Here is a 14,022-nt window from a genome sequence, read left to right as displayed (position 1 = left end):
AGAAAAACCAGTATGTATTAGACATAGCTTTTAGTAAAGCTGTGACTATTTAAGGTAATACTTTTCAGAGATCTCAGGATTATTGTCATCCTGTGAGTATGAAACCAAATAGCATGTAATTATTTGATAGAAGAGATAATTTGGAAACCTAGCTCTTAATTGAAGAATTGATTTTTTCTTGGTTTTTAAGAACCTTTGCTAAATCTCAAAAAATTCCAAATGATTTGTGTTCTCCATGCTTTAGAAAGTTTGGTGTTCATCTTAAGCCAGTTTGAAAATAGTCTCAATTTTATCTCCCATTTCATGTGTTCACCCAGTCCAGTAAGCCATTTGCCACATCACTCCATCAGAATTGTTCTGGTAGGTAAGGTTATAAGTGATATTTATGTTGCTAGGTCTATTAGTTGTTGTTGGGGGGGGGGGGTTTTAGTTAATTTATTGAGCAGCACATGCTTGACCGTTTCTTCCTGAAGACACTTTTTTCACTTGACTTCTCTGATAGCTCATTCTTCAGAATTTTCTCCATCCTCTGGGACCATTTTTCAGTCTCTTGCTGATTTATCTTTCTCTGCATGTTTAACCTGTACATATTGGTATTGCTTAACATTTAGATCTGGGCCCTATTTTCTTTCTAAACTCCTTCAGTAATTTCATCCATTCCTGTGACTTTAAATCACCTGTGTGTCCATTCTCAAATGTGGATGTTCAGACTAGCCATGTCTTCTGTTTTCCACTCTGGAAAGTTGTCTGTGACCCAGAAGAACTTGTATCTCAAAGGATAACTGTATTAATTACAATATTAATAGTGCTGAAATTATGGATAATTTCTATTTCCTTCTACTTTGACTTTCTCTAGATTTTCTATATAACTTAGATATTTACAAAGCATTCTTAAATATTTAACCTCACTTTGATACTCTGAACAACAGGCTTGAGCTCCTAGATCTCAGCTTCTAGCTGGACTTCCAAACCAGAATGTCAGTCCTCTATATCAGATATCTTTGGGCCATCTCATTTGAAGCAGAACATCTTAATTCTTATCAGGGTTGACTGTGATCTGGCTGTCAGACATATACCTATAGTGTCAGTTTTCATCCTGCAGGTGGATTTGACATGGAAGTAAAAGGTTGGGGTGGAGAAGATGTTCATCTTTATCGAAAATACTTACATGGTGACCTGATTGTGATTCGGACTCCAGTTCCTGGCCTTTTCCACCTCTGGCATGAGAAACGCTGTGCTGATGAGCTGACTCCTGAGCAGTACCGTATGTGCATCCAGTCCAAAGCCATGAACGAGGCCTCTCACTCGCACCTGGGAATGCTGGTCTTCAGGGAGGAGATAGAGACGCATCTTCACAAACAGGCATACAGGACAAATAGCGAAGCTGTCGGTTAACATAATCACTGGCACATTAGTCTGAACCATAAACCAGCACTATTTATTTAGCCTTAATTCCAATTCCAGATGCAGTGCCTCTTTCAGAGAAGACATGCTTATCTTTTGTGTTCTTTCTGATATTACTTTACTTAAGCAGTTTAACTTGTTATGAGAAGAAAAAATCAAGTGTTTCAGTGCAAAGCCTGTTTTGTGGGCATACCATACTATGGAATCGCTGACTAATCAAAATCTGGTGTTTGCCCCAAAAGTAGTTTTGAGTTCGTTTCTACCCTGTACCCCTGTTCTAATGTGCCCTGATTGCATACGGGTTGAGGGTTGGAATGTGTTGTGCTCATGGTAGGTCAGGAGCATCCAGCTCCTGCAGAGAGGAAAGAGTCATATTTGATGCAGTGTGTAGACAAGGGTTCTTCCCCTGCTGACCACCAAGGCAACTTGCTTTTAAATTAAGATCTTTAGTCAGTTGCCTGAAGAATTCTTTTTCATTGAAGCAGAGGATGACTAAATGACACATCTGAAATTCACAATCAATCAAAAGAAATAAAAACCCCTTAAACTGAATGTTGCTTAGCTCCCTGAATGTGTTTTTAAATAAATGGATGATAGTAGAAAATACTTAGCTTAGAATCTATGACTTGATTAAAACTGTAATGTGTTGTTATCAGGATTAGTAGTCAACATTGTTATAAATTATTTTAAACAAATAAAATGGAAATGTCTTTAATAGAACATTTAATTGTGTTGGAGCATAGGGCACTAATGATATCTGGGAACATCAGTTTACATGAGCCAGGGTGCTATCGGGGCCTTCTTGTAGTGATTCAGAATAGATGAGCATAGCATGGTGTTGCGTGTTTTTTGCTTTGCATTGTCTTATTTAGCAAGAATCCATATGTATTTATTATCCTCCTTTTTACAATATGTTAACAAAAGCTATATCTCTGTTTATATTATGATACTTTGAGTTGAGTTTCACTGAAGGGAGAAAAAAAACAATTTAATGAGGTATACCATAAAATTATACTGACTTGAGAAAAGAGGTGAAGGAGAAAGTATGAATAGAAATCTGAATTACAGAATATTTTAGAGAAATCTATTGTCTGCAGATAGAATAATATTTTAATTGAGGTATAAATTATGTTAATGAGACAAGATGAATAAGAAGTTATATTCAGATAGAACTGTACTATGTTATTTATCACACATGGATCTTTTACCATACGGTCCATTGCTAGATCCAGAAATTGGAGATATGGTAAAAGGCATGCACAGATTTTGAACCTTTGGCTTTCAAAAGGGACCTATATTATATCCTTTCTATTTGTATATAAACCCCTAAGAATTCACAGAAGAAAATCTACTCTTTTTACTCAGTGAATTATATCACCTAAAGTATAAATCCCAAATTTCTTGGTGCTACATGAATTCACTTTACAGTAATTCTTAATAAATTATTTGTACAAGTTTTAAGTTGGGTAGCATTTAGGCTTTTTTAAGATGTGCAAAATGTGCAGAATTATTAAAGCCAATATCTTTTTATATACAATTATTTATTATGAAGACCAGTGAGTGTAGGTATTTAAAGTGAGAGAACCTAATTATTTGCAAAGGTAAGTTGCAGCTTGTTTTTTTGACAGAATCAAATGACTTTAACTTAGTGAGCTTTCAATTTAAAGATAGAAACTAAGTGATGGAAACAGTATATGCTATGTTTTTGACATTAAACGGTACCAATAAAGTATTTTATTACCAAAAGCTAAATGAAAATGTGATAACTAATTTCTCTCCATTACAAAATACCATAAATATGAAAAAGTATAAAAGATATAATTGTGTACTTTAAAGAATAATAAAGCAAACAGCTACCCAGATTAAGATAACATTATCAGTGAAAGGCCTTTATGGGCCTCTTCTTGATCACACACCCTCACTCTCCGTAATTGTAACCATTCTGATTTCTGTGATAATTTTTCATTTGTTTTTCCTAGTTTTCCCAACTGTTATATACTTCTACCCAAAAGACTATGTAGTTTTGCCTGTTTCTGAATTTATTTGCATATTATTTCATTATCTGTTCTCTAACTTTCATTCAGTATTATATTTTTGAGGTTCATTCATATTAGTCTCAAAATTCATTTTTATTACTGACTAGTATTCCACTGTATGAATATATTAAATATTCAGTAATTTTATTTTTTTATAGATATTTGGGCCGTTCATAGTTTGCTGTTTGCTTTTGCTATCAGAAGCACTATTGTCATGAATACTGCTTTACGTGTCTCTTATAAGTGTACAAGAGTTTCTCTAGGAATAATGATGCTGGGTCATCGTTTGTGTGTACATTCAGTTTCCTTTCCAAAATGGACCATCTCTAGCACTGTGAGAGAGTTCATTTTGCATCCTTGGCAACACTTAATTTTGTCAGGTTTATTAATTCTTGCTAATCTAATAGACCTTAGGCATGAATTGTAGTTATAGTTTGCATTTCGGTCCTCTTGCCCATTTTATCAGTTCTTAGGAATTCTTCACATATTCTGGATACCAATTCTTGTTGGTTAAGTATCTTTTCCCAGAACGTGGCTTATCTTTTCCAATTCTTGGTGGTACTTTTTCATTAATAGAAATTGATTCTAATGGGACTATTTTTTTTTCCTTTATGTATTTTACTTTTTATTATTGGCTTATGACCTCATATTAAGGAAAGATAACTTAAAGCTGTTGTTCTATATTGTCTTCTGAATACCTCATATATAGCTTTGCTTTTCCTAGTTAGGTCTTTAATCTAACTGGAGGAGCTTTTTGTGTATGACACAAGCCAAGGATTGCATTACACTTTTTTCCTCCATCACCTTACAATATAGTCCATATTTTACCTGCAGAACCACTCTCATCCATCAGATTTCCAAATGCACAGGTCTGATTCTGGCTCTCATCTGTTCAATTAGGCTTTCTGTCCGTCCCCAACCATTACATCATGGTCTAAATTACTTTAACTTAATACAAGTCAGTATCTCTGAGAGCTAGTCCACTTGCCTTATTCTTAAAAAGATTGCCATGGTTCTTTGTATCCCTGGCACTTTGACATAAATTTTTGAATAAGCTAGTTAAATTTCACAAAACTTTCATGAATTTGATTGGAATCTCATTGAATCTGTAAGATCACTTTGGGGAAAATTTACATCTTTATGATACAGAGTCTCCCAATCCTTGAACATGACATGTCTGTTTAGGTCTTTATTGTCTTTAAATTTTATACTTTTTCACACAGTGGTTTTACATGTATTACTTTATAGATTTTTCCCTAGATACTTTGCATTTTACATGCCATTATAACTGTCTTTTTTTAAATACTTTACTGGTATTTAGAAGTCCAATTGCTTTTGGGTTCAGCAGCCTTGCCAAAATGCCTAATTCTGGTAATGTATTCCTAGTTTCTGTTGTGTGTTTTCTGTTATGCAGTCATATATCTATGAGTAGTGAAAATTTTGTTTCCATTTTTTATATCTTTATTTTTCTTGTCTTACTGTGTTTATTGGGATTTTATTATGCAGTGTTGACTAGAAGTGATAATAGTGGAGTTCCTGCCCAGGTTTCTGATTTCAAGGGGAACACTCTCAGTGTTTCATTAGTAAGTATGGTATTTGCTGGAAGTGTTTTTATAAATACCTTTTATCAAGTTAAAGGAGACTACTTGGTGAGTTTTTATCATGCTTGAGAGCATTTATCAAATACTTTTACTGTATCTGTTGAGATGATGATGTGATTTTTTTTCCATCTTTGATATATTAAATTGAGTTAATCAGTTTTCTGAAGTTTCTTGCATTCATAGGGTAAATGTCTTTCATGATGTATTATTCTTATTATACATTGCAGGATTGGGGGTGTGTGTGTGTGTGTGCACGCACTTCATTTGCATATCTATATATACTCATGTGGGTGTGTGTGTGTGTGTATGTATATATGTTTCAGGTGTTTTTCATCCATGTTCATGAGTAAGAATGCCCCCTTCTTATGTTTATTGGGCTTTTTTTTTTTTTTATTAAGGTTACGCTAGCCTGTAAAGTACATTACAGGTGTTCTTTCTTACTGTTTCTAAAGAAGTTTTGTAAGACTGGAATTACTTCTTCCTTGAATATTTGGCAGAACTACCTGAAAGCAACCTGACTTTGTTTTGTGATGTTTTCTAAATGGGAAGATTTCTGATCACCAGTTCAATTTATTTAATGATTGTAGAACTATTAAGATTTTCTACTTCTTTAAAGTCAGTTTTGGGGCACCTGGATAGCACATTGGTAAGCGTCTGACTCTTGGTTTCAGCTCAGGTCATGATCTCAGAGTCATGAGATTGAGCCCAGATTCCGGCTCTGTGCTCAGCGTGGAGTCTGCTTGAGATTCTCCCTCTCCTTCTGCCCCTCCTACTCTTGCTCACTCACTCTCTCTTTCCAAAAGAAATAAACCTTTTTTTAAAAAGCCAGTTTTGATTGAGTTATGTAAGATGTGATCTAGGAATTTATGGTGATTAATTTGAAAATTTAGATGAAATATACAAAGTTGTTTATAATATCCTCTAGTTATCTCTAATATGTACAGGATCTATAGTGAATAGCCTTTTCTTTCATTCCTGGTATTGTTTATTTATGCCTTTTGCTTTTCCTGCATTAACCTTGTCAGAAGCTGGCCAGTTTTTTCAGTCCTTGTAAATAACTGATTTCTACCAGCCACATTTGAGGGATCCAGTTGTGTCACATTGTCCCAGCCCAGTATTTTCAGTGTTTTCAAATTAGATTCTTTAATCTCTGTTGAGTATGCACAGTTATTTCATTTTGGTTTTATTAGTTTAGTTTATCACTAGGGAAATGATATTAATTATCTCTTCATATGCTTATTGGCCATTTGTGTATCTTCTTTTATGAAATGCCTAGTAAATTTTTTTTGCTTTTTTAATTGCCCTTTATTTAAAGATTTTATTTATTTGACAGAGAAAGCACAAGCAGGGGGAGAAGCAGGCTTCCTGCTGAGCAAAGAGCCAAATGTGGGGTTCAATCCCAGAACCCTGGGATCATGACCTGAGCTGAAGGCAGACACTTAACCAACTGAGCCACCCAGGCATTCCTTCATTGCCTTTTTTTTAAATTGATAGGATTTACTTCAGTATTCTGGATATGAGTCTTCTATCAGATTTATGTATTGCAAATATTTTCCCCTAGGCAGGGGACTATTCATTCTCTTAATGGTATCTGTTAGTAAACAAAAACTCTTAATTTTAATAATGTCCATTTTATTATTTTCTTTCTTTTATGGCTAATGATTTTGGCATCCCAATTTAAGAAACCTTTGTCTAAAGTAACTTTGACAAAGCAAACTTTGTCCAAAGTAAAGAAGAAATTTTCATATTTTCTTTTAGATGCTTTATTGCATAAGATTGCCTATAACCTCCCTTTCTTGTCTTTGTTGAGCCTTTTATACTTAGATCTATGATGCGTCCGGAAATAATTTTTGTATATAGTGTATGATTCAACCTTTAGAATCTCTTTTAGTGAAGGTCTGCTGACAGCAAACTCCATTTGGTTTGTAAGTATCTTTATCTCATTAAAAAATATTTTTTGAAGGGTATAGAATTCTGGGTTGAGAATTTTATTTAGCACTTTGAGGTTATTCTACTGGTTTTTTTTGGCTTCAGTTATTTCCCTTGTGAAGTAAACTGTCAGCTTAACAGTTGATACTCCTTAAAAAGTAATCACCCTTGTTCCCATGGTTGCCTTCAGGATCTCCTCTTTATTTCTCTTCTGTGTCACTATGATATGTCTGTGTGCTGAGGTTTCTGTTTTTGTTTTGTTTTTTTTTTTCTTTTTTTCTAATCCTGCTTGAGATTCTTTGGGTTCCTTGGATTATTCTTTTATCAATTTTGAAAGATTTTCAGCGATTATATTTTGATTATCTCTATCATTCTTTCTTTTGAAAGCTCTGAGAACATGTTAGATCTGTTGTTGTGTCCACCATGCCCTTTGTTTCTTAACCTATTTCATATTTTCCATTCTTTTCCCTCTGTGTTGCATTCTGGTATATTCTTCAGAATTATAACCAAACAAATTTGGGGAAGAACCTTTATTTGGTTCTTCAAGAAATGAAAATGAATTTTAAGAAATCCAACAGGTGGATTAAACAGACACCTCTAATAAGGAGAGACTTTTAAAACTAGAATCTCAGAATGTTTACTTTTGCTGGCTAACTTAGAGATAGTACCCGTAGTTCAGAGCCACATTAAACTAGATTTTCAGCTTAACATTTTTTTGACCAATGTGATGTTTGCTGAAAAACTTAATGAAATTCACTGACTTGAGGCTACAAATTATCAGTGGTAAATTTTCCCAACCTCCATTCAGTGCCAAGGTTCAAAACAGGCAGTTTTCTTTCATCCCTTTAATGAGTTTGGGGGAGAAGCATTTTATTGCAAGTTCGCTGTTATGGTGAAGGGTCGTTCTTTAGGATGTCAACTTTATGGGCTGGGGTCTCCTATTTGACCCCTCTTCTTGGATATGCCCTGAACTTTCTTCTCTATCCTCATGTAGACTTGAAAATGGAAGCTCATAATCCTTGCCCTCAAGGCAAAAGCTGGCTTCACAGAGTTTCCTTCAACCTCTCTGGGGTTTTGCTTGGATATTTACATTTTGCATAACTTTAGCAGCTGATTTCCACAGGCAAGCACTTAGTCTAATGTTGCCAGAAATAGGTGCCTAACTTTCTCATATATTTTTTTAAAATTTTATTTTTAAGTAATTTCTACACCCACTGTGGGGCTCAAACTCAGAATCCCAAGACCAAGAGTCACATGCTCCCCCAGCTAAGCCAGCCAGGTGGCCAATTTTCTTATATTCCTGACAACACTGTTTCCTCAACATTTTTGCTGAAGGTATGTTATGATAGACATTTGGGCAAGGAGGGATGGCAGCCCTTCACCTTCTTCACAGTATCATGACTTACTTTCTGGGAATAAAAAGAGAAATTGTGTTGGTATGATATAAGGTTTCTAGCCTATATGTGGGTAGTAGATTTTTCATTTAGAGAGTAGTTTGAATCCCAAATTTGTGGGAATTTTTTCCGTATATGTTTATATACCTGTTAAATTTAACACTTTAAGTTGCTCATTGGTAATGTTAGAATGTATTGATCAGGACTTCAGTTGTTCCTTTGAGAAAATCAGTTATAATTCTTTGTTTCACTTTTCCCAGGAGATTCTGCTTTCTGCAGGAGAAGTGGGGTTCAATCTCATCAGGGGTGCCACTGCTAATTCCCAGATAACACTGACTGCTTCTGATGAACCAGGTACTATACTTTCTGCCATGTATTGTTACAACAACCCCATGAAACAGAGAGTATTGTAACTTCCTTTTAGTTATGAGAAAATGGAGGCTGTAAAGGGTAAACATTTCCCTGGATACCCAGCTTGGAACAGGAAACTAGGACTCAAATCCAAATAGTTCAGCTTCTGATTCCTTTGCTCTTATGCTTATCCTGTTTTGCCTCCCTGGAGAACATGACACATACTTTATGTACAGGTGTAGTGGTATATATTTCACAAATAATCTAGTTTTGTCATAGACGTATCTTTGGCCTTAGGAGAGATCCTTAGCTTATTTCCTGTCACAGCTGAAACTGTAACATAGATTTTTGTTCCTGAAATATCTGTGTGAAGTGAAAGGTAGCATTCAGTCATCATATGGTGGTGTTAGGAGCTGCACACCATGCTAGTTGCTGGCCACACAGCTACACAAGTGGCTCCTACACAGAAAGCCAAGAGTAAGGGTAAGACAGATGCCAGCGGTATGATGTGAGAGAACAGGTAGGGCCCAGAGCACAGAGCACCGTTCACCGGGGAAGCTGTAAGGAGACTGGAAGAATGTGCATGTGGGCAGGACCACAGTGTATTAGAGGAGGTGCAGTGTGCCTGCAAAGCTGACTGCCCCTGGGAGAAGTGGGCTGTGAGGATCAGCAGGAGAGCTTTGAAAACGTGGTAATTTCCCACTCCCATGTTTTCCTTTAGCGAGCCTGCAGTGAGGCCCCGAGAACAGTTCAAGCAAGTTTCCAGCGCTGCTGACACTGCTGTCAAATAGCCACGACTTGAGAAGCACTGCCTTGGAGGGACTAGCCCACAGGTGAAGAACAGCACCATAGCTAGCCTGGTGAGCTCAGCACCCACTCCCAGCCCAAGCTCCATGGCAAAGGCACACACCAGATGATGGGCTGCGCCTTCTTCAGCTGAGGTAGGTAGAAACTTTCAAAAATAACTTTACCAGGAAATTAAGAATTCCATTGAATTATAAAGACTTTAAAAATGTTGTCATTTACCCAAAACCCATTTAGGCATCCTCATGGATGTCTCTTTTGCTCCATAAACACCTAAGCACCTTTTGTGTGCTGTCCGCTTCACAAGCCACTGGAAGGGCAGCAGGTAACAAAGCTCCACCAGCCTAGCCTTCTGTCCAATGAGGTGGCCACTAGCTATTTAACCTAAATAAAATTAGAAATCCGTTCCTCGGTTGCATTTTCACATTTCACACTTTAGTGCTCAGTACCTGTATGTTACCAGCAGCAGTGCAGATACAGAGCACTCCAGCACAGTTTTCTGATGGGCAGTGCTGATCCAGTGGGTATAACAGACACTGAACACATTTACAGATGCACTGAGTTAGCGCTAAGGGAGTAGGGTGAGGTTCGTGAGCTGTAGAGTAGAGCTTATGCAGCCTGAGCATTGTTGACACAGTGGCAGTGGGACAGGCTGGAGAGGAACGGGTAAGGGTTTGCCTTCCAGTCTAATGTCTCCGTTCTCTTCCTTCAATTCCACAGACTGATGTGTCCCTTTCCAAAATTCCTTTCTTTAGTGTTCTTGAATGTGACTCTGCACAACAGAAAGCACCATCTAGAACTGCATTCTGCAGACTGTTCTGCAGAAAGATGTCCAGAGGTGTCCCCAACATCCCTTGCCCCAGGAGAGACCCAGTGCCCATGGGCACTGACAGTTCTGATCAGTCCTGCAGTAAAGGAGCCTTTACAATCTTATTTAGGTTAGATTTCCCAACTTACAGGGCCATGTGATACAATCAGCTTGTGATACACTTTTGGATCTTAGTTTGAGGAAAGCAGACTAGAACATGCATCTTGTATGCTTTGTCTTGTTTTGCATTATTTATTTGAAAAGCCCTTTGTTAGAAAGTGTTGTGTAGATGAGAATTCCTTGCTCATTCCTTGAAAGGCCATGGAGGACCTAGACATCCCCACACCTCCTGCCAGCATCCAAGCCATCAGGCCTCACCAGCTACGCGCAGAGAGCAGGCAGGCAAGGGGAGCAACATATTCTTTTATTGATGCAAGTAGGTCCAGTCACACCAACAACTGACATCCTGCGTTATGGTACAGCTTTGTACTCAGAGTTCATCTCATAATACCAAAACATCATAGGGTGTGTATCAAACCGGGAAAATAAAGTAGCAAACATAGACACTGTATCAGGTAGGTACTAGAACTGATGACCCAGTGGAGCGCACATTGACATGAAAGCTCCTTAACGCAAGATGGAAAGTGTTCTAACATTGTATTCCAAATATATATTCTCGAGTTTTTAGCCTTTGTCTCAAATAAAGCAATATGTACTATCAAGATACAATATGTACTATCTAGAATGTCAGAAAAGTGCGAAAACACTGTGACAATACAGTGTGAATAATCTTGCTCCACCCAGGGCTGAGGGCGCCATCAGCAGTGGATTGCGGAGCCACCCCTTCCTGAGGCCTCACCACCACATCTCCAGGCTCTCTAGGAGCTCTCTAGGAGCTTTGGGAATTAGCAGATAACTGCCCCATCCTCACTCAAGCATCTCAGCTTCAGGCTCCTGTGGGAGGAAGCCAGGCATGCGGAGAGCAATAAGGGTGCGTGTAGCTCCAAATCTGCCTGTGCAGAATGAAAGCCCCCCTGTGAGGGAGGGAGAGAGAGTCAGAGGGGATGGCCCACCTCTGGCTTTTAAGGGACCAGGACTTGCCGTCCCACAGCCAGAAAAACAGAAAATGGAGTGTACTCCTCGAGTTTGGGTGTGAAAAATACCTCCAAATGCTGGGCAGTTTTATGTGAGTGGGCTCCAGCAGTGTGGTCTAATTTTCTGTTTCAGATTCCCTTAAAGGAGACCCTTGACCTAGAGGAACGGAGAGGGCAGTCCACTAGAATACCAATTTGTGAGTTGTTTCTTTTCACTTTGTACTGGAGTTTGAAGAACTGCTTTAAATGTCCCCATCCTTCAAGTCTACTTTGTATTCTCTTCATTACAGCTCAGTGTACCTGTCACAGCCTGGAAAACAGACAATTCCATCACACCCTCCCCCCGATATTATTTTAGATTTTCTCTTTTCCTTAAAATGTAGTTGAACAATTTGCCAGACATATTCCAACAGAAAATGTGCTGCCCGGTATCACCCTGCCCCTCCCCAACCCCCTAAATCCCTGATAAAGGAAAATGAAAATGTAAACTTTGGAAAGCCTGTGCTCAAGGTTTGCTTCTAGAAGTATGCAAATGAAGCCCTCTGGCCAGCCAAGCCCTTCCTGCTGGAATCTCTCTGGCCTAGGCTTTGAGAGCGGGTGCCTTGTCACCCAGGGCAGAGCTTTCCTGGCATTTCCCCGGCACTGGCTGCCTGAGGGCTGAAAGAATGGAGTGGGAGACCGGCCCTCCAGTACTCTCTAAGGCACTAACCCCGACATCAGAGACACTGGCTGGAAGGGCGTCCAAGCAGGCAGGGCTCACATTGGTTTTGGTTGGGTTGTTTTTTGTTTTTTTTTTTTATATTTTTTCATACGATGTTAATAATCAAAAGTAGAAAATAAAAATCTACATTTCATTAGAATAAGATGTTATCATGGATGCCATCTCCCATGATACTCTTTCCCACCCCTCCCAAATCAGGGCCCTGCCCTGTTATTTTAAAATAAATGACAAAAAAAAAAAAAAAAAGAAAGAAAGAAAACCTTGTAAGTGCCAAAGGTTGATGCATGAAATAATTACTTTTTTTTTTTTTTTTCATAAAAGTTATATACAAAATGGACCCCAACCAGTGAGGCCTCCTCATCTCAACCCTTATCGATCAAGATTCAAACTCAGTGCACGTGTGTGCTTCCTCCATCGTCTGCAGGCTGCATCCGTGCCTTCAGGCTCTGTTAAGGAGAGTGGTCCTAGAGGTAGGCAGGGCACAAGGAAATGGTGAGGCGGTTGGCAGGCCCTTCCCCTGATCAGGCAGAGGGCAGGCCACGCTACTTGGGGAGGGCCTGGATTCTAAGAACCAGCCATCAGGGGGAAGGTCAGGAACACTGAGACCCAAGCCCTCAGCCTCCCACCAACTGGCAGCCTGTGTGGAGTTACCCCTGGCTGCCTTTCAGAAGGGCATGTCCATCATGCTCCCCAGTCCTCTCCCTTCATGTAGACCCAGGCATGGTACTGGTCTCAAGTGCTCACAGGCCTATCCATCCCTGGGGCTCTCTTACCTGAGAGTCTTCCAGCTATCTTTTTCCATGTGGTTTTCAGGACCTTCACTTTCAAAGGAGGCGATGAAGAGAGCTAAGAGATGAAAAGCCCCTCAGAACCCATGTCCCCATGCAGTCAGTCTGCCTACCACACTAGTTATCCCTTCCTTTCTAGGGGAGCAGCTGGGCCCAGGCAAAGACTGTGACCTCAGGTCTGAGCCTTATCACAGGTCTCTATTGCTTGGAGTTCTAGGCCCCATCAGAGCTGCCAGCTTCCTGCTTAGGGGCTGAGAAATTTCCTGGTTCTGTAGCATGAACCCAACCCTGTTCTGGCTCTCTCGGTGGCTTCCAGAGCCCCATCTCTCCTTGTCCTCATCCTGTTGTCCACCCACAGCCCACCCTCATATACTCACCCCTGTGGGCTGAGCTTCACCAGTGTGGCACGGGGACTGTGATCAGGCCTGCTTCCCAGGGCAATCCCTTGAGGGCAGAGGCTCGGGATGTGGGGGAGTCAGAGTGACATGTACCATGTGGAGAGGTGGGTGTGCTGCCACAGAGAGCTGGGCCTCACCTTCCTCGCTGTAGATGGGGGCCGTGAGCAGGTAATTCTGAATCTTCTTGTCTTTCTCGAAGGGACACTCAACCTGAGTCCATGTCATGAATTCATGGATCTGTCTGGAGATCTCCCAAAATTTCTAAAGATACAGAAGACCAACTAGATGTTCATAGGTCACCTTAAGCTTGAAATCCTTCGTTAGGGCAAGGGATATAGGTTTTGGTTTCATTCTGCATCCCAGCAAGATGGGACAGTGTCCCTACTCAGCTGACTTTGTGGCCACTGCAGCACCTGATGCAACATCAGAGCCAGTAAGTGTACCCAAGACCACTCTGTCCTGCCCTCCGCCTAGGTCATCAGGCTGCAGCAGGGTCTGTGCCTCCCTTGTGCAAGACCTGAGAAGGTCCCATGTGGAATTCGAGGCTGAGGCAGGTTTGCCAGCCACACCCAACAAGAGCACCACCAACCAGAACATGCCATGATCTCACTCTTCAGGGCCGTGTAGGGATCCCTAACCCCTTCCGACCCCTAACCTATGTGAGGTAAACACTGGACAACCCCACTTCTCCTAC

At 39.8% G+C, this 14,022-nt stretch overlaps 2 protein-coding genes and 1 long non-coding RNA gene across 5 annotated transcripts in view; 2 read left to right on the top strand and 1 right to left on the bottom strand.

Moving 5' to 3' along the window:
* The window catches only part of CSGALNACT2 (chondroitin sulfate N-acetylgalactosaminyltransferase 2), a 45,011-nt gene extending 41,596 nt beyond the window's left edge, over positions 1-3,415 (top strand). Inside the window, exon 8 of one of the 2 annotated variants that reach the window (XM_044240053.1) lies at positions 1,103-3,415. In XM_044240053.1, coding sequence (XP_044095988.1) covers positions 1,103-1,395 — 293 coding nt within the window. In that variant the 3' untranslated portion in view covers positions 1,396-3,415. The remainder of the gene's footprint in view (positions 1-1,102) is intronic. The other variant, XM_044240054.1, reaches the window with a different exon arrangement.
* A 3,867-nt stretch (positions 3,416-7,282) lies between these two features.
* On the top strand, positions 7,283-12,328 carry LOC122900903. Its single transcript, XR_006383324.1, has 3 exons — positions 7,283-8,718; positions 9,437-9,656; positions 11,555-12,328. It is a non-coding gene; the product is annotated as an uncharacterized LOC122900903 (long non-coding RNA).
* Positions 12,329-12,419: 91 nt separating this feature from the next.
* Positions 12,420-14,022, bottom strand: part of RASGEF1A (RasGEF domain family member 1A) — a 30,564-nt gene continuing 28,961 nt past the window's right edge. Inside the window, exons 10-12 of one of the 2 annotated variants that reach the window (XM_044240056.1) lie at positions 13,466-13,589; positions 12,916-12,988; positions 12,420-12,606 (exon numbers count right to left, since the gene is read on the bottom strand). In XM_044240056.1, the coding sequence (XP_044095991.1) occupies positions 12,582-12,606; positions 12,916-12,988; positions 13,466-13,589 (222 nt within the window). In that variant the 3' untranslated portion in view covers positions 12,420-12,581. Of the gene's footprint in view, positions 12,607-12,915; positions 12,989-13,334; positions 13,590-14,022 lie in introns of those variants that run through there. The other variant, XM_044240055.1, reaches the window with a different exon arrangement.

This window comes from Neovison vison, chromosome 2, assembly GCF_020171115.1.
Source record: "Neovison vison isolate M4711 chromosome 2, ASM_NN_V1, whole genome shotgun sequence".
Lineage (NCBI taxonomy): Eukaryota > Metazoa > Chordata > Mammalia > Carnivora > Mustelidae > Neogale > Neogale vison.
This window is presented reverse-complemented; position numbering and strand designations above follow the sequence as displayed.